Here is a 23,299-nt window from a genome sequence, read left to right as displayed (position 1 = left end):
AAAGCTATCTCATAGGCGCTCTAGAAATACCCCCCCGGGAATCCAAAACCAACCTACGTGCATATTGAAGTCCACCATTGCCTTTTTGGCATGCATTTCCTATCTACCATTATAAATTGTAGGCCATATCCTTACTACTGTTTAGGGGTCTGTATACAACTCCCATCAGGGTATTTTTAGTCTTGCAGTTCCTTAGCTCTATCAGTATGATTCAACACCTTCCGACCCTATGTCACCTCTTTCTAATGATTTGATTTCATTTTTCAACAACAGAGCAATGCCATGTCCTCTGCCTTCCTGCCTGTCCTTTCAATAGAATGTGTATCCGTGGATATTAAGCTGCCAGCTATAATCGTTTTTCAGCCATGATTCAATGACGCCTACAACATCATGCCTGCCAATCTGAAATTGTGCTGCAAGTTCATCGACCTTATTCTGCATACAGCACATTCAAATACAACAACTTCAATCCTGTATTCATCCTTTCCAATTTTGTCCGTCTTTTACGTTGCAACTCATCCTGTTGACTGCAATTCTGAACAATCAACAGCCTCTCCTCACTACACATTGCCTCTGTCTGTAAACTAACTACCTCAAACTCAGCACAAATTATTTGCCTTTCCTATGATACTTCTTGCATTGAAATATATGTAGCTCAGGACACTAGTCACACCATGCTCAACCTTTTGATTCCTGACTTTGTCTGAGGTCTTACCAACATCTGCCTCCACAACCTCTCCACTAACTGTTCTGGTACTCTGGTTCCCATCCCCCTGCAACTCTAGTTTAAACCCCACCATGCAGCATTAACAAATCTTCTTGCTGGGATATTAGTCCCTCTCCAGTTCAGGTGCAAACCGTCCCTTCTGTACAGGTCCCTCCTCTGGAAGAGAGCCTAGCCCAGTGATCCAAAAATCTTACACTTTCCTTCCTACACCAACTCCCTAGCCATGTAGTAAACTGTAGAATCTTCCTAGTTCTAGCCTCACTAGCACGTGGCATGGGTAGCAATCCTGAGATCACAGCCCTGGAGGTCCCAACTTAGCACCTAACTCCCTGAACTTGCTATGTAAAATCTCATCACTTGTCGTACCCATGTAATTGGTACCTACATGGACCACAACTTCTGGCTGTTTACCCTCCCACTAAAGAATGCTGAGGCCTCAGTCTCAGATATCCCGGACCCTGGCACCCGGAAGGCAACATACCATCTGGGAATCTTGTTCTCACCCACGGAACCTCCTATCCATTAACTAACAAATCCCCTATGACCACAGCATGCTTCTTCTTTCCCCTTTCCCTTCTGAGTCACAGAGGCAGACAGTGCCAGAGACTTGACCACTGTGACTTCCCTCTGTTAGGTCATTCCCCACCCCCCCCCCCCACAACAGTATCCAAAGTGATATACCTGTTGTTGAGGGGGATGGCCACAGGGGCACTCTACACTGTCTCCTCAGCCTCTTTCCCCTTCCTGACACACAGTTTCCTGTGTCCTGCACCTTGGGTATAACTACCTCTCTACATGTCCTTTCTATCACTCCTTCAGCCTCCTGGATGATCTGGAGTTCATCCAGTTCCAGCTCCAACTCCTTAGCGTAATTTGTTAGAAGCTGCTGCTGAATGCACTTCTTGCATCTGTTGTGTTTCTTTGTTTTGTGGCTGCCTGTAAAAGGATGAATCACGAAGTTCTATATAGTATAGATAAGAAGTGTACTTTGAACTCTGGCCAATGTATCAGTTTTCCTTTTACTCACATTAGCTAACTATTCTAAAGACAATGCCGTATAGGAAACCTCTTTTAGTTAACCATATATACATGGTTAATTGTCATATATACAAACCAGTGACTATCATCTTTACAAATAAGTAAGGATATTGTTTAATGGCTATTTATGGAGATAATAGTTAATTTGTTAAGCCTATCACCCCTGCAGGAGCATAGCCACTGACAACAGCTCGCCAGAGGCCTCTGTCCTGGGCCAGCCTTTCAAGTTGTCCCCAAGTGTAGCCCACCTTCTTGCTGTGTCCCTCTCCCAGGGATGAAGCCTTTGGAGCTTCTACTGGTGTTTCTGGGCTCTGGGTTTTTAGAGGATGGGGTTTCTAGCCAAATGCCCAACCCTCCTCCTTTCATAGCCAGGTTTGGGACTGCCCATGGCTATCACGGTTATTATAAAGATATGGCTGCAGGATATGTAAATTTGGGCCTGAATATTGAGGAGTGAACAGCATTTAGGAAGGACAGAATGTTGGAAACAGGTGGAACAGTGGGTCAGTAAATTAAAGATAGCCTGAATGCAGTAGAGTATGAGGGCTCAAATTCAGGAAGCCATGATGTAGGAACTACGTAGGTGGGGATGATAAGTTACTTGTGGGAGTGATAAATGTAGTGCATTTAATATCTGAGTAATGTTGTAAATATATTGCTTGATAAAGCATTCTTTGTTGTTTAGTTAATTCATTACAGGTTATACGTAAAAAGTACATGAATAGCATACACCATCATGCCATCACAGCATACGTGTGCGCTGACTAACAAAAAAGAAAGTAGAACTTTTTCTCCAGATCCTGCGGTTTTCTTTCAATTAGCTTCTGGAGTTACAAAACATTGCAAGGAAGTGTTGAAATGAACCCAAGACTGTTGACATGCAGCACAACTTTCATTGGTGCACCAATAGAAACAGCAGCCAGAGATACAAATGAGTTGTGGTGGAAGGGGTGGTGGAATCTGTTTTTACATCCATGAAGGCTGGTGCACTGATGTTAAGGTTCTTCACAGACACTGCGACCCGAACCTGGAGTTTCTTGTTCTGAACTGTAAGCCTTTCTATTCACCGCAAGAGTTTTCCTCATTTATCCTTGTCGGTGTTTATGTTCCACCTCAGGCCAATGTGAGCAGGGCCGTTCGGCAGCTGGCTGATCATATTATGCGTTTAGAACGGGAACACACAGATTCGCTGTTGATCGTCCTAGGAGATTTCAACAGAGCTAAACTGAATCACAAACTCCCGAAATACAGACGACATGTTAACTGCCCCACCAGGGATAGTAACACTCTGGACCACTGTTATACTATCCTAAATAATGCTTACCGATCTATTCCCCGTGCAGTCTTAGGACTCTCTGACCACTGTCTGATCTACCTCATCCCAGCCTATAGGCAGAGACTTAAATCTGCTAAGCCTGTGGTGAGGACAGTGAAGAAGTGGACCAGTGAGGCAAAACAGCAACTTCAGGACTGTTTTGACACCACTGACGGGGGTGTCTTTGAAGCTGCAGCCACCAATATACATGAACTGACAGACACTGTGACATCCTACATCAGTTTTTGTGAGGATGCATGTGTACCCACAAAAACTTTCCGGACCTTTGCCAACAATAAGCCATGGTTTATCCCCAAACTCAGACATCTTCGCCAAGCTAAGGAGGACACCCACAGGAGTGGGAATAGGGCCCTGTACAGGCTGGCCAAGAATGCACTGACCAGAGAAATCAGAGTGGCCAAGCGGCTCTATTCCGAAAAGTTGAAGAATAATTTCTCAGCTAACGACTCATTGTCAGTGTGGAAGGGCCTGCAGGAGGTCACTGGCTACAGGAGATGCACTGCCCCCACTGCTGAAGTTAACAAAGCTTTGGCTGACGACCTTAATACCTTTTACTGTAGATTTGAGAGGGTCCATCTTACACCTGTCCCTCCCCCCTCTTCGGTCTCTCTTCCTGCCTTCCCTCGACCATCACTCACTGGCACTCATCCCCCAATCACTGCAATCACCTCCCCACCATCTCTGCCCAGCCCCCCCAGATCACAGCTTAGAATCAGCGAAGGAGAAGTATGTCGACTGTTCCAGCGACTTAAGACCCGAAAATCTCCAGGCCCAGATGGGGTCTCACCCTCCTGTCTACGAGCCTGTGCTGATCAGCTGGCTCCCAACTTCACTCAGCTCTTTAATAGATCTCTGGAGCTGAGTGAGGTTCCGACTTGCTTCAAGCGCTCTACCATCATCCTGGTCCCCAAGAAACCCACCATCACAGGACTGAACGACTACAGACCTGTCGCACTGACATCTGTGGTCATGAAATCCTTTGAACGCTTGGTGTTGAACCACCTGAAGACCCTCACCAGCAGCCTGCTGGATCCCCTGCAGTTTGCCTACCGGGCAAATAGGTCAGTAGACGATGCAGTCAACCTGGGACTGCACTATATCCTGCAACATCTGGATCGTCCTGGGACCTATGCTTGGATGCTGTTTGTGGATTTCAGTTCGGCGTTTAACACCATCGTCCCTCATACCCTCTGCTCCAAATTGTCTCGCCTCACTGTGCCACCTGACCTCTGCGATTGGATTTACAGCTTCCTGACCAACAGAAGTCAGCAGGTAAGGATGGGACAGGTCACCTCGAATACTCGAATCACCAACACCGGCGCCCCCCAGGGGTGTGTCCTCTCTCCACTGCTGTTCTCCCTCTACACCAATAACTGCACCTCCTCCAACCCCTATGTGAAGCTTTTGAAGTTTGCAGACGACACCACTGTCATCGGAATCATCCAGAACAGTGATGAGTCTGCATATCGACAGCAGGTGGACCAACTGGCGCTCTGGTGCAGTCGGAACAATCTGGAGCTGAACACGCTCAAGACAAAGGAGATGATAGTGGATTTCAGGAGACATCCTCCCGTTATGTCCCCCCTCACAGTCCTCGGCAGCCCTGTGTCCACCGGGGAGAACTTCAGGTTCCTGGGAACCACCATCTCTCAGGATCTGAAGTGGGAGCAGAACATCAGCACCATCCTGAAGAAGGCCCAGCAGCGGATGTACTTCCTGCGGCTCTTGAGGAAATATGGTCTGCCTCAGGAATTGCTGCTGCAGTTCTACACTGCAGTCATTGAGTCTGTCCTGTGCACCTCCATCACTGTATGGTTTGGAGCCGCCACCAAGCAGGATAGAACCAGACTACAGCGCACAGTGAGGACTGCCGAGCGCATCATTGGAGCCTCCCTGCCCTCTATTGTGGACCTGTACTCTTCCAGGTTGAAGAAGAGGGTGGGGAACATCATAAAGGACTCCTCCCATCCTGCGCACAGACTGTTTGAACTGCTTCCGTCTGGTAGGCGCTTCAGATCCCTCCAGACTAAGACTAATAGGCACTGGAGAAGTTTTTTCCCTACTGCGGTCACTTTGCTGAACAGTTAACTGTCGGCTAACTATTACTTGGATTGCACTACCTGTATGTATAATCTATATTTTCATTTATATTTATCATTATTATTGTTATGAGCAGAGAGACAACATCTGCCGGAAGTAAATTCCTTGTATGTGCACAGGTACTTGGCGATTAAAGTCTGATTCTGATTCTGATTGTAGTCAGGATTGAAAGTGAGCAGGAACAGAACTGCAATGTCTAAACAAAAACTTGCCTGGCTGAACAGTGTCAAACCATTGTGGTAGGGTAATCACATACATCAGAGCAATGCAGGTTTGAAGGTGAAACTTGCAGAAAATGCAACAAAGTAGGACATAGAAACACAGCTTGTCAGGCAGATACGAATAAATGGACCACACAGAGAAGAGAAAAAGATAAAAAGTTGCAGTTTCAAAAAGAGCACTTATCTGTATTATGTTGATGAAAAATCTAATAATAATGTGAGTGATACAGGACTGAGTAGCCTTGAGATTTACAATGTGAAAACAAAAATAGACAAACCATATAGCTTATATCAGAAGTGAATGGCAAATTAATTAAAATGGAATTGGATGATGATGCTCCTGTTTCAGTCACTCCAAAAAGTGAGTTTGAAGTATACCAAACTGAAGCCTGCAGACATCCAACTAGGAATTTATACTGGAGGAAAGATAACTCCTGGTGGAATAATGTTTGTTACAGTGAAATACAACAACTAACAGGCCACATTGGGCTTGTATGTGGTTAAAAACAGAAGGGCCAGCATTGTGGGGAGACAACTACAGCTTGATTGGAGACCCATCCATCATTTGGACATGCCACATCCCATGCAATAGAATCAACTGAAAGCGAATTAAGAAAGGTACTGGATGATGCCACAGCAGTGTTCAAATATGGCATTGGAAAACTCAAACATCAAGGGTAAAGTAGTGATAGATGAAAATACCACACCTAAGTTTACAAAACCCTTCTGGTTTATTGTACCATCTGTGATAAAGTAGCCAGTGAGCTAGATGCACGCAGGCTAACAGAATTCTTTCCAAAGCTGGGTGGAACGCACGGGCAATGCCAGTCATCCAAGAAGCAAAGAAGGATAGGTCTGTTAGGATATGTGGTGATTTTAAGGTCCTCACCAACCCAGTAAGGAAAGCAGATCAATGCCTTCTACACAGGATAGAGGATATCTTTGTAAACCTTTCTGGAGGAAAACACTTCAGCAAAGTGGACTTAGCTGAGGCCTACCCACAGAAGGAGATGGAAGAAGAGTCCAAAGTGGTTCTCACCATAAATATTACAAAGGTCCTGTTAGCTATTTTGGAATAGCATCTGCGCCTGCACTCTGGTAGGAAGCTTTGGACCAGGTCCTGCAATATTCAGTGTTACCTGGATGACATCATTGTTACTGGTGAGAAAGACAAGGAACATCACCAAATCTCAGGACAGTGTTAAAAAGATTAGAAGGTTATGGGCTTAGAGCACATTGCAACCAGTGCGAATTCTTTGAATGAAGCATCACTTAACTGTGGTCTCACTATTGATGCACAAGCATTACATATGTGTGCTAAGAAAATTCAAGTAGTGGTGAATGTCTGAAGGCCAAAGAACATGTCACAGTTGCAGTCCTTTTTAAGATTTGTCAATTACTATGACAGCTTGAACTGAACCCCTTGAACTCAATGGAACAGATCAGGAAGGAACGGCAATGGACAAAGAAGTGTGAGGCGGCTTTCCAAAAGGTAAAGGAAATGGTGACATCAGACACTGTACTCACACATTATGATCCGTATTGTCCACTGAAGCTTCCCTGTGATGCCTCGCTTTACAGTACAGGTGCAGTCATGTCACATGTGGTGAGTGATGTAAGTGAACACCCCAAAGCCTTTGCATCACATTCCTTTACCAATGCAGAGAAAAGTTACAGACAAATTGACAAAGAGGTCTTGAGTCTGGTTTGAGGTGTAAAACATTTCAATCGATACCTCCATGATAGCGAGTTTACCCTCATTATTGATCATCAAAAACATGTCCATTTTCAATCCACAGAAGTGTGTTTCACTAACAGCAGCAGCATAAATGCAGAAATGGGCTTTGTTTCTTAAAGGAAACAATTATAAGATCAAATTCAAGAGGACGACCAATCATGGAAATGCTGATGGATTGTCCTGTTTACCCTTGAAAAAGGAAATACTGGAAAAACTTACAAAAAAGGTCACTCTTTTTGATGTATTCTCCCTAATGCAAATCGAAAGTCTCCCTATTGCAACAGAGATGATCCAAAGGGAAACCAGAAATGACCCCACACTGTATCAAATCTACACAGTAACCAAAAATGGTTGGAATGTGCACAGAAGTTCTAGTTCTTTTATTTTTGCCAGCTTTAGGAAGAAATTGCCCTTGACAGGGGTTGTCTTATGTTGGGATGGAGAGTTAGTGTAACATCCAAGCTGAAGCTACAGTGTTGGAGGAGCTACATACTGGTCATCTAGGCACGGTTAAAATGAAAGCAGTGGCACAAAGCTTTGTCTGGTGGCCTGGGATAAATCAGTAGATTAAATGGCTTGCCATGCATTGTTCAGAATTCTAGAAGATACCAAGAGCAGTGCCTCTCCATCCCTGGGAATGGCCTGCATTGCCCTGGAGGAGGATTCATGTAGATTTTACCAGTCCATTCATGGGCACAAACTTCTAGGAAGTAGTGGATGCAACTACAAAATAGCCAGAAGTGTTCCCAATAGCCTTCACTACAATCTCGCACAATGTTGATGCGCTGAGAAGCATCTTCTGAAGGACTGGTGCTCCAGAACATGTAGTCAATAACAATGGATCAGCTTTTGTGGCAGAACAGTTTCAGTCATTCCTGAAATTGAATGAATAAGACAAGTTACATCCGTGCCACATCACCCATCTACAAATGGCTTGGCGGAGTGTTTCGTCCAGAGTTGTAAGAATGCACTGCAAGCAACGTCAGCAGATCACACTGTACTCACACTGAATCAGAAGTCTGCCAATTTCCTCCTTTCATTTCACAGTGCAGCACACTTCACAACCAACAGCTCACCAGCTATGTTGTTCCTGGGTCAACCCTTGCACTCACACTTGGATCTCCTCAAATCCAATCTTAGAAGGAGCATATGGGACAAACAGCTGAGACAAACTGAGGGCCTCTCAAACAAGGAGGTTTGTTGTTTTACTCCTGGACAAGCAGTCTTGGTAAGGGACTAGAGAGGTGATCAAAAATAAGTACTTGGAAAGATTAAGGACAGAACTGGACCAATCTCCTACACAGTGAAGATTGCATCTGGTGTCATCTAGAAATAACACATTGATCAGTTGTGGAGAGCAGATTCAAATGTTAGCGAAGAAAGATGTCCAGAGCTGTCAGAACCACTTCCTGTAGTCCCAGAGTCAACTCCCACAACCACCACAGAGAAGGTCCCAGAACCTGAGATTGTTTCACAGCTAGAAGTCTCACCTGCCAAGCAGAGTGATCCCCTTTGTCAAGAAAGAAGTTATCTCATAAGAGTAAAAAAGCCTCTACAGTGATTACATCTTTAGGCCTGAATGGGACAATTTAAAACTTACTACGCTGTAGATGTCTGCAGGGCTGGATTAACCCAGTAGCAAAAGTAGCAGATGCTACGGGCCCCGCCCGCACTAAATGCAGCAAGCTGCAGACTGGTGAAATCGGCATCTCTCACCGTATTCTCACGACTATCTGGCAACGCTGTTGTTTTCATGTTGGGGGAGCTGCATGCTGCATGGTATGCGTTGGCTCCTTGTTGTGTCATGGTGACCTTTGTGCTATCTCCCACAGTCCCAAGCCACTCCAGCGTGCGCAGTTATGCCGCTGGAGGATGCACGCCGCGGTGAGCCTGCGACAAGGAATGTGCGACTCAACAGTTTTTTGTGACCCAGTTCATGATTCCTCAGTTTTTTTCCTGATTTTAGGTATTCTGAACCAGCTCAGGAACATACAAGATCGGATTAGACTGTGAGTTTCGTGTTGCTAAATGTGTCGGTTCCCACCTTGTGAAAGAAATGGAGACTGAACAAAAGTATTGGCGCACACTTCTAGAGCAAATAATTGAAGTTGTAAAGTTTTTAGCCTTTCATTTCATGGTAGTGATGAAACTGTTGGCTCTCCTCATAATGGAAATTACTTGGGGTTGTTAGAATTACTGGCCAAGTTTGAGCCTTTCCTGGCAGAGCATATGAATGCTCATGCAAACAAAGGAGGGGGACATAAATCATACCTATCTAAAACAACATGTGAGGAATTCATCAATCTGATTGGATCCAGCATACTGGATCACATTATCAGTGAAGTGAAGAAATACGAATATTATTCTGTTTCATTGGATTCTACTCCAGATATATCTAATCTGGACCAGCTGACTTTGACTGTGCGCTGTGTTTTGCCATCTGGACCAGTTGAAAGATTTGTGAAGTTTTTGGATATGGAAGGTCATAGTGCTGAACTGCTCACTCAAAGTTTACTTAACTTTTTAAAGGAAGATGACATTGAAAAACATATAAAAGACTGCCATGGTCAAAGTTATGACAATGCCAGCAACTTGAGTGGCAAGTATAGTGGCTTACAAGCACGAATTAAAGAGCTGAATGAGTTTGCGGATTACATTCCATGTTCTGCACATTCACTAAATTTGGTTGGAAAATGTGCTGCTGAATGTTGTCAAGAAGCATTAATTTTCTTTCAATCTGTAGAAAGCCTGTACACATTTTTTCTGCTTCTACTTATCAGTGGGATCTCCTTTCTGCTGCATTATCTGATGGTGGTGCTCATTTGCCCATTGTGAAAGGAATGTCAGATACCAGGTGGCCAGCTCATGCAGATGCAACAAAAGCACTTTTACACAGCTTTTCTGCAATAAAACAAATCCTGGATGACATTTCAATTAACAATGATCAGAAGGCAGAGTGTCGACAACAGGCTCGTGGACTACTTTCAACCATGATGAAGTTGGAAACAGGAATAATGGTCATATTGTGGGATCAAGTATTACAGTGTTTTCAAATGACCAGTGCTTCTTTGCAGTCTTCTGGCCAAGACTTGAACACAGCTTGTTGCCTCTTTGAATCCCTGCATGGATATATTTAAGCTATGTGGTCTACTTTTTCAGACGTTGAGCAGAAAGCCAAGGATCTGACTAAGTGTGATGATTATCAACAGCAAGCTCAAAGAAAACACAAGCAAAATCACGCGTACGATGATTTCAGTGGTTCCCAAACTCTTGATCCACTTGTTGAATCTCAAACGCCTTCTCAGAAGTTTAAAAACCGAACATTTCTTGCCATTATTGACAGCTTGCTTTCTGCCCTGTCAAAAGGGCAGAAAGCTTATCTAAAAGTGAATGGTGTTTTTGGATTCTTTCATCAGTTATCGTCGTTTACACCTGAAGAGCTGTAAAAAGGTCATCAAATCTTATTAAATCATATCCAAAAGACTTGGAAGAAAGTCTTGATGAAGAATTTGTGCAGTTTACTGAACTGTTGAAAACTGATCTTGCTTCTCATATTGGCACCAAACAAGACCTTGTAGAGTTACAGTTGTAAAAACACAAAATGCTGGCAGAACTCAGCAGGCCAGACAGCATCTATGGGAGGAGGTAGTGACAATGTTTCAGTCTGAAACCCTTCATCAGGAGAGTTATAGTTGTACTGTTTGATAACTGACAATTCTTTGGAGTCATGTTTTCCAAATATAGAAAATGCCTTGAGCATCTATTTGTCACTCATGGTTGCCAACTGCAGTGGAGAACGCTCATTTTCAAAACTGAAAAGGACTAAAAATGAATTAAGGAGCACCATGGGTCAAAGCAGATTGAACGATCTCACTTTAATGAGCATTGAACATAAACTTCTGCGTGAAATAGACATTTCCAATATCAACAAATTTGCTCATGCTAAATCTAGAAAATATAACTTTTAACTTGTAGCTTTGTTACTTTTGACATTTGACATTGATACCTACATGTAAGTAATACTATTACAGAAGTGCCAGACATCTGTCGTATTATCTGGCTGTATAGCAAATGAAAAAATTGAATTAATTTATAATGCAATTAAATAGTTAATGTTTTAATACTTATGTGCATTTTTTAAATTTAGGGCCCCTTTATAGCATATGCTACAGGCCCCGCACTAGCTTAATCCAGCCCTGGATGTCTATATAGTAGTTGTATTATATAGTATCCTGTGTATAATTGAGATGCATTCTATATTGAGTTGGAGTGTATAGCTAAGCACGGAGGAGTGTTATGTATTTAATATTTTGGTAATATTTCAGTAATCTTGTAAATGTATTGTTTGATTAACATTCTTTGTTGTTTATATAATTCATTATGGTTATATGTAAAAATAAGTGAATTGCGTACATCATCACACTATCATGTGATGCGTGGGCACTTCAGTTAAAGTAAACGTGAAGCTAGACTCACATTTCCTTTCAATTAGTTTGGTGTTTTGAAGTGATAAAACATAACACATTCTCTGTTCTTCACACCTGCAATAAGTTCCACATCCTTGCCACCAATAGTTTTTCTCCAAACCGAGGCACTCTGTTGTTGGGATCCAGAGAACTAGGGCTGTTTCCAACTCTGCCTTCCTTCCATCAATAAGGCTCCTTACTCAAATTTCCACAATAATGTTTACTTCTACCTTAATGCTTCTGAAGCGTGGAGGCATATCTTGTCTCACTGAAACTCAGTTTTCCTTACTAAATTCCCATTTTCCAGTTTGCAGCAAAGCATGGTTCTTGCTGCATATCTACCAAGTATATGAGTATTTATGTCAGATCACTGAAGACTCACTTGGCATTTTTATGGGCTTCAATCAATGCATTACTTAGCTCCTCCTGTGTCTTTGCTATCATCTTTGTTGCCTTGCGGTCACGTTCTCGAAGTTCACCAAGTTCACTAGGAGTAAGTGACAAGAGAGTGAGAAATTACATTGTTATCTTAAAATGCTGTTATTACATTCTCATGGCTCCAGCATGTAGCCAAAAATATGCAATCTTTGCAGTCAGTTCTTAAAAGGACATTATCATCTATAGACTTCTCTGTAATATCAAAATTCATTGGGCATTGTTGGACCATCAATAGCAAAGAACTCTCAATGGTAACACAACGTCCGGATTTATGATAATCTACAATTGATCAGCACTTAGTATCTCTTCTGAAGAAAGCTCCTTTTCCACAGTAATATGACTGCATCTTAGCTATAGAATCTGAGTGTTTCTTAATCTTTCTTATTGCTTATCTGCCAGCCTTCTCCCCTTTCTTCACATCCCGCAGGCACAGACTCCTTTTGGCTATTGCTCTCTAGTGGATTGCACTCAAGATGCTTATACATGTTATAATGTATGTAAATGGAAATGTTCTTCAAATATCTGGCAGGAAAATCACAATGGAGTCCAGTTTTGGCCCTCTCTTAACATCTACAGGCCTGGAGTTCAAACCCTGGCTAATTTCACCATTTTACAATCCATGAGTCCAAATGACCCTGGTTCACAGAAACTAATAAAATCAACTAAAGGTCATGCTTGGGATTACTTATTTTCTGTGATTCTGTGCAAGGAGTTTAAATAATAAAAACACCCAATATTTTGAGCATCAAATGTACTGCATTTATTTGTTTTGTCATAACCACCCATCAGTTCTTTACAATTTGGAAATTAGTAGTTCATTTGAAAAGCCCTTACTCCTGTCATTTCAATAAAAGCAAAATTTTTGGATAGATTCATTGATTAAAATAATTACCTGTTAAGTTTCTCAACAGCATTTTGGAAAAGAAACAGCTCCAAAACAAGTTGCTTGTCCAACAACCGTTGCATCATGATTTCATTGTGCATACTAATTAGATGGCGTGGAATGTGGTCCAATAAGCTTACATACCTCTCTCTGTGAAGAGGCAGGCAAAATGTTACTTCTAAAATCATACTTTAAAAAATCATTACTAGAAAAAATCAAAATCATACAATTTCTAAAAAGGTTTTCCCCATCATTTACTTTTAATTTATTTTTCCTTCTTCTTTGCAATCTCTCTTGATATTTCCAATCACAAGTCTTGGATGAATGCTATGTTGTCAGTTCTTTGAGCATTGCATCCTAAAGTCATTCATACTTTCCTCCTGGGTAATCAGTCTATATCTTTGTAATATTTCAATTCATTAGTGAATGCTAAGCAAGAGTTAAGATTCCAAATTGAAATAGTGGCAATATTTGCAAGTTTGAGAAGTAATCTTGGTTTAGTATTGTCACGGATACTGAGATACAGAGAAAAGCTTTTTGTTTTGTTGGATATCTAAACAGATCATGCCATTTAAAATTGCAATAAAGTGATAAAAAAAAGATAACTGAATGACGAATGTAGCATTGCATTAATAGAGAAGCTGCAGTCCAAGTAGACAACAGACATGCATCCTTCATCTCAACTGCATCTGCTCTCAAGATGAGGCTTTCCATTGCAGCACATCAGAGACGTCCTTCTCCTTCAAAGAACAATGCTTCCCTTTCACCACCGTTGATGGTGCACTCACCCACAATCTCCTCCATTTCCCGGACATCCACACCAATTCCATTTTCCCATCACCTTAACAGGGATAGAGTTCCTCTTGTCCTTACCTACCTCCCCATGAGCCTCTGTATCCAACACTTCATTCTCCACATCTTCATCAGGACCCTACCACCAGACATATTTTTACCTCATCCAAACCGTGCTTTTCACAGAGATCGCTCATTCCATGATTCCCTTGTCCATTCATCCCTCCCCACAAACCTTCCACCTGGCCCTTCTCCCTGCAAACGGCTGAAGTGCTGCACCTGCTCATACACTTCCTCCCTCACCTCAATTCAGGGCCCTGAACAGTCCTTCACTTGCGAATCTGGTGGGGTTATCTACTATTACCGATAGATTGGGGTCAACTTTGTTGAGCACCTCCACTCCATTTGGCGGATGGAGGCCAACTGGCAGCCGACTATTTTAATTCCTATCCCCATTCCTGTTCTGACATGTCAGTCCATGATTTCCTCTTCTGCCACAATGAAGAAACCCCTCCAGGTTGGAGGAGCAACACCTCACATCCTGTCTAGGAAGCCTCCAACATGATGCCATGAACATAGATTGCTCCCCATTCCCATTTCACCTCCCCCGGCACCCCTCCTCCTCCCCTTTCTTCCATGGTTCTCTCTCCTCTCCTATCAGTTTCTTTCTTCTCCAGCAGTTGCCTTTTCCACCTTCCACCTCCCAACTATTACTAAATCCCTCACCCCCATCCTCCCGACTTCATCTGTCACTTTTTAAGCTCGTTCTCCATCCCATCCCCGCACCTACTTATTCTGGCATCATCCCCCTTTCCTTTCCAATCCTGAATATGGGTCTCAGCCTGAAACATTGACTGTTTATTCACTTCCACAGATACTGCCTGACCTGCTGAATTCCTCTAGCATTTTGTGTGTGTTGCCATGGACGTCCAGCATCTGCAGAATCTCCGTGTTTAAGAAAAGTAAACTGTTTTTCCACAAAGGGCACAGTTAACATTGCAGTTGGGCCCAAACTCAGAATAACAAGACTGTGTGTAGGACTTTGCATTTATACTACCTAGCTGGTTTTGTCCAGTACAAAAACAATGTCATGCCATCAAAATTATTTAATTCTACTTCACTTATTTCTTCATTATAAGGAGAAATCCCATCTGAGCAACAGCATGCTTTAACCCATATTAAATTTGATGCTAATACTTCAAGGGAAAATGTTCAGCATAATTTATACATTACAATGCATCATCATCAGGTGCCATGTCAGTTTGAGCTTTGACTGCCATGGCCCACACACTCCTGTTTTGGGTCAAGTGGATCAATTCATTAGTATTCATTTCCATTTCTCTGGCTGCTGTCTCCATCATCATTTGTCTTTGCCTTCCTCTTGCTTTCTTCCATTCAATCTTTCCCATAATTACCGTGCATTCTAACTCCTCTTTCCTAATCACATGTCCAATGAAGTCACGTTGCCTTTTCACGATCTCATACATTATTTCTCTTTTTGTGCTTGCTCTGTTCATGACATCATTAGATATTTGTTTCGTCCATGATATTCTTTGCATCCTCCTCAAAAACCAGTCTCTGCTGCTTCAATTCGTTTCCTCATGTTACTAGATATTGTCCAACATTCTGAACCGTATAACATAACTGGATAAACGTAACATTTCAGTACTCTGAGGTGGGTTGTCATGCCTAGTTTAGCATTGGTCAGTAGACTCTTCATTCTCATAAAGGTGTTTTTTGCCATCCCTACCCTTCTTTTGATGTCCATGTCGCACCTGCCATCTGATGTCACCCAGCTTCCTAAGTAGCAAAAGTTCTGTACTTGGTTTGTGCCTTCCCCATTTATTCTCAGCCTTCAGATAGGATTCTCCTTCTTTTTGGATATCACCATACGTTCTGTCTGTTTGCAATTGATAGATAGACCCATTTTTGCACTTTTTTCAACAACTATACCAATTAAGTTTTGTATTTCTTCCTCCATACTTGCAATTATCACAGTGTCATCTGCATATCTGAAATTACCGATGTTTGCACTGTCAACTTTGATTCCCAAGATGTCTCTTATTTTTTTGTAATATTGTTACACTATACACATTAAACAAATCAAGGAGAAAACACACCCTTGTCTAACGCCTCTCTTGATTTTCGTAAACTGACTTACATCTCCATCTATTGTTATAGTCACTGTTTGTTCCCAGTATAGATTTCTGATTAGACAGAGGTCTTCCAAATCTAAATCTAAATATTTCAAATAACTTATTGTGCTTCACTTTATCAAATGCTTTTGTGTAGTCGATAAAACAAACAAATCTTTTTGCACTTGAATAGCTCGTTCTGATAGTATCGTTAACATCAATATCGCATTTTTTGTACCTTTGTCTTTCACAAAACCACATTGTTCTTTACCTATTTCAGCTTGTATCTTACTTCTAGCTCTTGTCATCAAAATTCTTAGAAGTGTCTTGGTTATATGACTCATTAAACTTACGGTCCGATGTAATTCACATTCTATTGTTCCAGGTTTCTTAGGAAGAGTGATATGTACTGATTTTTCATCTCTTCTGGTATTATTCCAGTCTCATAAATGTCATTGATTAAATCAGTAAGTTTTTCAATTCCATAATCTTCAAGGGTGATAATTTGTTCTATTGCTAATTCATCAGGACCTGCTGCCTTTCCTTTCCTTTCTTCATCTTATTTCTGCATCACTATATCTGAAATTTGAATACTTGTTTATGCATTACCAATAATGTTCCAATGCTACAAAAAACAAAATTGGACATTTTTGTTCGCATCTCCGGCCCAGAAGTAACATCATCTGCTAACTTTATTTACCACGTGGCAAATTACTTCTAGGTTGCAAAACAGACCTGATTTTGGCAAGAAGCTCTCCTCGTTCCCCACAATCCACACTAATCTGACGAATAAGCTCATGGAACACAAGATTATAAATGTCTTGCTCCTTTTTCACCAGGTCCAGCAAATGATGGATCTATGCAAATAAAAAGCACAGTTGAAAGAGAGATAAACAGATGGTAAGTATGATGATGCTGTTCAATTTGTTAACTGCTGCAAGAGCCTTTGATCTTACAGTCTTAATTAATATTTTATTTCAACAATCACAAAGGTGTAGTAGATTTTCTTTTTGCTTCACGCCAAAGTCAATAGAAGCAACAGTCAGAATCGGGTAGGATTCTGGAGTCATTGAACAGTACAGCATGTATATGGATCTTTCTTCCCAACACGTCCATGCTGATTATGGTGCCCACCCAGCTCATCCCAATTTCCTGTGCTCGGCCCACATCCCGGCAAGTGTTTCTCAAACGATATCACTGTATCTGCCCCAATCACTTCTTCTGGTAGCTTGTTCCATATATTCACCACCTTTTGTTGTCCCCCAGATCCCTTTTATATCTTTCCCCTCTCTCCCAAAAAATATGCCCAGTTATTTAAGATTCCCCTATCCTGTGGAAATGATTGTTACTACCCATCATATCCATACCTCTCATAACTTCAAACTTTTCCACAACTACTAACTGAAGTACTCACATTTAAAACAACAGTTGAAATCAGTGCATCAATAGAAACTGCAGACATAGGCTCAATTAAGTTGCAGTCAGGAATGAAAGTAAGCGTGTACAGAATTGCAATGTTAAAGAGATATCTCCCTTATTATCCTAAGTTCCAACAAAAAAAGACCCAACTTGGCCAACCTCTTCCTATAATTCAGGCTCTCTAGTCCTAGCAATATCTTTGTAAATCTTTTCTGCGCTCTTTCCAGCTCAACTACATCTTTCCGATAACAGGGGTGACCAAATCTGTACACAGCAACATAATACAACAGCAATATAACGTCCCAGTTCCCATACTCAGTTGCCTAGCTAATGAAAGCCAGCATCCTAAATGCCCTTTTCACACCCCTGTCTACTTGTGATGCCACTTTCAACAAACCACTGCATATACTTGTACTCCGGAGTCCCTCTGCTCCATTAAGCCTGCTGCCAATATAATTTGCATTTAGCACAAGCACCTGAATGAATTTCTACCCCACATACATGTTAGTTATAAGCAGTCAAGGCATTTTAAATTGCTCTTTTTATATTTTCATTGTTTTTTCTTAATAATTTAATTGCAATTAAATTATTCTCTAAATCTAGTCTATTTGATGATCCTTAGCAATGATATAAATAAAACTTCATCTTTATATGAAGAATAATGTGCATTTAATATTTCAATTAATTTGGAAATTGTTTGATTAAGCATTCTTGTTCAATTAAATAATTGATTGCAGAATGCTTCAGTTTTCATAAGCAGAATCAAAAGGGGGGGAGTTGATTACAAAGTACGTGGCTGAATCGAACAGCTTGTCTGAGCATTCTCAGTTCAGTGAAGGCTTGATGATGCATTGGAATCTTACAAGAAAGTATTCAGAAACAACTGCTAACTGAAGTATTCATATTTAAAAGAACAGTTGCAATCAGTGTATCAATAGAAACTGCAGGCATAGAGTCAAATAAGTTGCAGTCAGGAATGAAAGTGAACGTGTACAGAATTGCAATGTTTAAAGAGATTTAAAGAGATCTCCCAGGCAAGACAAATTGGGGTACCATTGTGGCAGGGGCTCCTGACACGTGCAAAGGTTCTCAGGTTTAAAGGTGAAACTTGCAGAAAATGCATCGAAGTAGGACATACACAAAGGGCATGATGGGCATACAAAAATAAATGAAAAAGTGAAGTTGCAGTTTCAAAAAGAACACTAATCTGCATGCTGTTGATGAAAAATCTGATAACGATGAGGGTGACACAGCACTGGGAAGCCTTGGGATTTACAACGTGAATATTAGCAAGAGACAAGCAATAAGGCTTACTCCACAAGTGAACAGCAAATTAATTAAAATGGAATTGGACACTAGCTCAGCTGTCTTAGTTATTTCACAAAATGAGTTATTCCAGAAACTGAAACCTGCAGATATCGAACTAAGAACTTATACTGGAGGAAAGTCAACTCCTGTGGGAAAGACATTCGTAACAGTGGAATATAACAACCAACAAGCCACATTGGGCTTAAATGTGGTAAAAACAAGAGGGCCAGCATTGTGGGGACATGATTGGCTGAGACAACTATAGCTTGAGTGGAGATCCATCCACCAGTTGCACGCCACACCTCTTGCTATAGTATAAACTGAAAGTGAAATGAATTAATGTACTTGATGACGCTACAGCAGTGTTGAGGAATGGCATTGAAAAACTCAAACATATCAAGGATAAAAGAGTGTTAATTGAAAATGCCACATCCAAGTTTTACAAATGCCGTATGGTTCCTTATATCACCCATGATAAAGTAGCCAGTGAGCTAGATTGCATGCAGAGTGAAGGAATTCTTGCCAAGGTTGAGTGGAGTCTATGGACAATGCCAGTGGTCCCAATAATCAAGAGAAATAGATCTGTCAGGACCTGTTGCAAACTTAAGATCATCCAACAACCCAATAATGAAAGTAGATCAAATTTAAGTTAATCCATCAACCCAATAATAGAAGTAGATCAATATCCTCTGCCCAGAGAGAGGACATCTTCACAAACCTTTCTGGAGGAAAATACTTCAGTAAAGTGGGCACAACTGAGGCCTACCTACAGATTGAGATGGAAGAAGAGTCCAAAGTGGTTATCACCATAAAGGGGCTTTATCACTATAATAGGCATATTTTTGGAGTAGCATCTGCACCTGCATTCTGGCATAAAGTTATGGACCAGGTGCTGCAGGTCTGCCAGGCAGTCAGTGTTACCTGGATGTCATCATTGTTAATGGTGAGGATGACAACGAACATCTCCAAAATCTCAAGATTGTGTTAAAAAAGATTAGAACATTATGGACTCAGAGCATGATGCAAGAAGTGTGAACTCTTTAAACCAAGCTTCACATACTATGGTTACACCATTAACGCACAAGAATTACACAAGTGTGCTGAGAATATTCAAGCAGTGGTGGATGCCCTGAGGCCAAAGGTCCTGTCACAGTTCTGGTCCTTTATAGGATTTGTCAATTACTCTAACAGGTTCCTGCCTAACCTGGCTACTGAGCTCCACCCCTTAAACTCATGACTACAGGCTAGGAAGAAATGGCAATGGACAAAGCAGCGTGAGACGGCTTTCCAAAAGGCAAAGGAAATGGTGACATCAGACACTGTACTCACACATTATGATCCGTATTGTCCAGTGAAGTTTCCCTGTGATGCCTCGCTTTACAGTACAGGTGCAGTCATGTCAAATGCTGTGAGAGATGGAATTGAACACCCCATAGCCTTTGCATTGTGCTCCCTTACTACTGCAGAGAGAAATTACAGAGAGGTTTGCAGTGTTATACGTTTCAACAAGTACTTATATGGGGGAGAGTTTACCCTCACCACTAGTGTCCATTTTCAATCCACAGAAGGGTGTTCCACTAACAGCAGAAGCACAAATCAGAGATGGGCTCTGTTTCTTGAAGGACACAATTACAAGATCGAATTCAAGAAGACAATTCATCATGGAAATGCTGATGGATTGTCCTGTTTACCCTGAGTAAATGAAATGCCTGAAAAATTTACAAAAGAGGACACTCCTCTTGACGTATTATTCTGAATGTAAGTTGAAAGTTTCCCTATTACAGCAGAGATGATCCAAAGGGAAGGCAGCAAAGTTCCCACACTGTCTCAGGTGTAAATGGCTACCCAAAGTGGCAGAAAGGTGCAGCAGAAATTCCAGTTTCTCCGTTTTTACCAGCATCACCATGAAATTGCCTTTGATCGGGGTTGCCTTATGTGGGACTTGAGAGTTGTAGTACCATCCAATCTGAGAGCTAAAGTGTTGGAGGAGCTATTGTACCTGCTGGTCAACTGCGTGTTCAAAATGAAAGGGTTGGCTCAAGGCTTTGTCTGGTGACCTGGGATCGATCAGATTGATCAACTTGTAGTGCAGTGTTCAGGATGCCAACTGATGCACCATCAATAACTCTCGGAGACGGGAGGCGAACGATAGGCTTTTATTATCTGCAAGAGACCACCACACAACATCCTGGAGACTGAGGGAGGAGCAGTGCCTCCAATCGCCTTTATACAGGGGTCTGTGGGAGGAGCCACAGGAGCAGTCAGCAGAGGGGCGTGTCCAGACAGGTGTATGTAGTTCACCACATTCACCCCCCTTCCCTTCGTTTTAAAAGAGAGTCCCCATGGGACGAAGTTTCTTACAAGTATATTTACAGGTTAAGTCTATCGGGCGGTCGAATCTGTCGCTGCGATCTACGTAGCACCGGTGGTGATTGCACAGGTGCCGGTGGTGATTGCACCGGAGACAGTGGTTATGCTGGTTCCGGCCTGACTTGAGGTGTCAGCCCACTAGGCGTCAGTGATCCCTCATGCGTGTGCGAGGCGCCTGGTGTGGGAGTGTCGTGAGGAGTCTGTGTAGAGCTCGGTGTGCGCGGTGTCTCGTGGGTATATACATCAGTGGGTACGGGGTTCATAGTCACCGTGGAGTGTTCGGGGTAGGGGTCTGGTGCTCCTGCGGGCACCAGGTCGCAGACAGAGACCGTGTCCTCCCACCCATCAGGTAAGACCACGTAGGCATACTGGGGGTTCGCATGTAGAAAGTGAACCCTCTCAACCAGCGGGGAGTATTTATTGCTCTTCACATGTTTCCGGAGCAGAACTGGCCCTGGGGGCGTCAGCCAATCCGGTAGGGTGGTCCCAGTGGCAGACTTCCTGGGAAAAGAAAAGAGTCGCTCATGAGGGGTGGCATTGGTGGACGTGCATAACAGGGCACGGATGGAGTGGAGCACCTAGGGGAGGACCTCCTGCCATCGAGAGACCAGCAATCCCTTTGACTTAAGGGCTAAGAGTGTGGCATTCTCCCTCTCCACCTGTCCATTCCCCTGGGGATTGTAGCTTGTGGTCCTAATAGTAGCAATACCCCTAGCCAGCAGGTACTGGCGCAGCTCGTCACTCATAAAGGAGGACCCTCTATCACTGTGGATATAGCAGGGATATCCAAACAGAGTGAAGAGCTGGTGCAGGGCTTTTATGACGGACGTGGCAGTGGTGTCGGGGCAGGGGATGGCAAAGGGGAACCGCGAGTACTCGTCGATTATGTTGAGAAAGTAAACATTGCGGTCAGTGGAAGGAAGGGGGGCCCTTAAAGTCGACATTCAGTCGCTCAAAGGGGCGGGTGGCCTTGATAAGTTGTGCCTTTTCAGGACGCTAGAAGTGCGATTTGCACTCATCGCAGACTTGGCAGTCCCTGGTCATCATCCTGATGACCTCAAGGGAGTAAGGCAGGTTCCGGGCTTTCACAAAATGGTAAAATCGGGTGACCCCCGGGTGGCAAAGATCTGCATGGAGGGCGTATAGCGGTCGAGCTGCACGCTGGCACACGTTCCCCGGGATAGGGCATCGGGGGGCTCATTGAGCCTTCCAGGCCAGTACAGGATATCATAGGTGTAGGTGGAGAGTTCTATTCTCCACCGCAAAATTTTATCATTTTTGATTTTGCCCCGCTGTTGGTTGCTGAACATGAACACAACTGAGCGCTGGTCGGTCAGCAAGGTGAATCTTTTGCCGGCGAGATAGTGCCTCCAGTGCCTAATAGCTTCCACTATGGCCTGGGCTTCTTTCTCCACCGCGGAGTGCCGAATTTCAGGGCCTTGAAGGGTATGAAAGAAGAATGCTACTGGCCCGCCTGCCTGATTGAGGGTAGCAGCCAGCGTGAAGTCGGAGGCGTCACTCTCTACTAGGAAGGGAATGGTCTCGTCCACCGCATGCATCGTTGCTTTGGCAATGTCCCCTTTAATGCGGCTGAAGGCCGCACGGGCCTCAGCTGAGAGGGGAAATGTGGTGGACTTGACCCGGGGGTGGGCCTTGTCTGCGTAGTGAGGGACCCATTGGGCGTAATAGGAAAAGAAGCCCAGGCACCTTTTGAGGGCTCTAAGGGTGGTGGGAAGAGGGAGTTCCAACAGGGGGCACATACGGTCGGGATCAGGGCCAATGACCCCGTTCTCCACGACATACCCAAGAAGAGCAAGTCGGGTGGTTCCAAACACACACTTGTCCCTGTTATAGGTAAGGTTAAGAGCTTTGGCCACTTGGAAAAATCGATGGAGGTTGGTGTGATCCTGCCAGTCGTGACCGCAGATGGTGATGTTATCCAGATATGAGAATGTGGCTTTCAGTTGGCACTGGTCCACCATCCGGTCCATTTCCCTATGGAAGACTTAGACAACATTCGTGACACCAAAGGGGCGCGCAGGAAGTGATAGAGCCTGCCGCCCGCCTCAAAGGCGGTGTAGGGGCGGTCCTCCGGGCGGATGGGGAGCTGATGGTAAGCAGATTTCAGGTCTATGGTCGAGTACACCTTGTACTGAGCTATCTGATTGACCATATCCATGATGCGGGGTAGGGGGTACGCGTCAAGCTGCGTAAACCTATTGATGGTTTGACTATAGTCCACAACCATCCTATTTTTCTGCCCTATCTGAACAACAACCACCTGGGCCCTCCAAGGACGTGCTTGGCTCAATGATCCCTTCCCTAAGC

The 23,299-nt window shown here is 43.1% G+C and overlaps 1 protein-coding gene across 12 annotated transcripts in view; it reads right to left on the bottom strand.

The window, feature by feature from the left end:
• axdnd1 (axonemal dynein light chain domain containing 1) overlaps nt 1-23,299 on the bottom strand; it is a 162,273-nt gene that overhangs the window by 76,802 nt on the left and 62,172 nt on the right. For all 12 annotated transcript variants that reach the window (XR_009514787.1, XR_009514786.1, XR_009514785.1 and 9 more), the window contains 3 exons: nt 16,610-16,731; nt 12,957-13,097; nt 12,009-12,113 (listed from right to left, as the gene is read on the bottom strand). Coding sequence is in view for 8 of the 12 variants with exons in the window: in XM_059984538.1 (XP_059840521.1) it covers nt 12,009-12,113; nt 12,957-13,097; nt 16,610-16,731 (368 nt within the window). In the remaining 4 variants the exon portion in view is untranslated. The remainder of the gene's footprint in view (nt 1-12,008; nt 12,114-12,956; nt 13,098-16,609; nt 16,732-23,299) is intronic.

Source organism: Hypanus sabinus, chromosome 11 (assembly GCF_030144855.1).
Source record: "Hypanus sabinus isolate sHypSab1 chromosome 11, sHypSab1.hap1, whole genome shotgun sequence".
Lineage (NCBI taxonomy): Eukaryota > Metazoa > Chordata > Chondrichthyes > Myliobatiformes > Dasyatidae > Hypanus > Hypanus sabinus.
The sequence above is the reverse complement of the archived record's forward strand: the minus strand, read 5'-3'. Positions and strand labels throughout refer to the sequence as shown.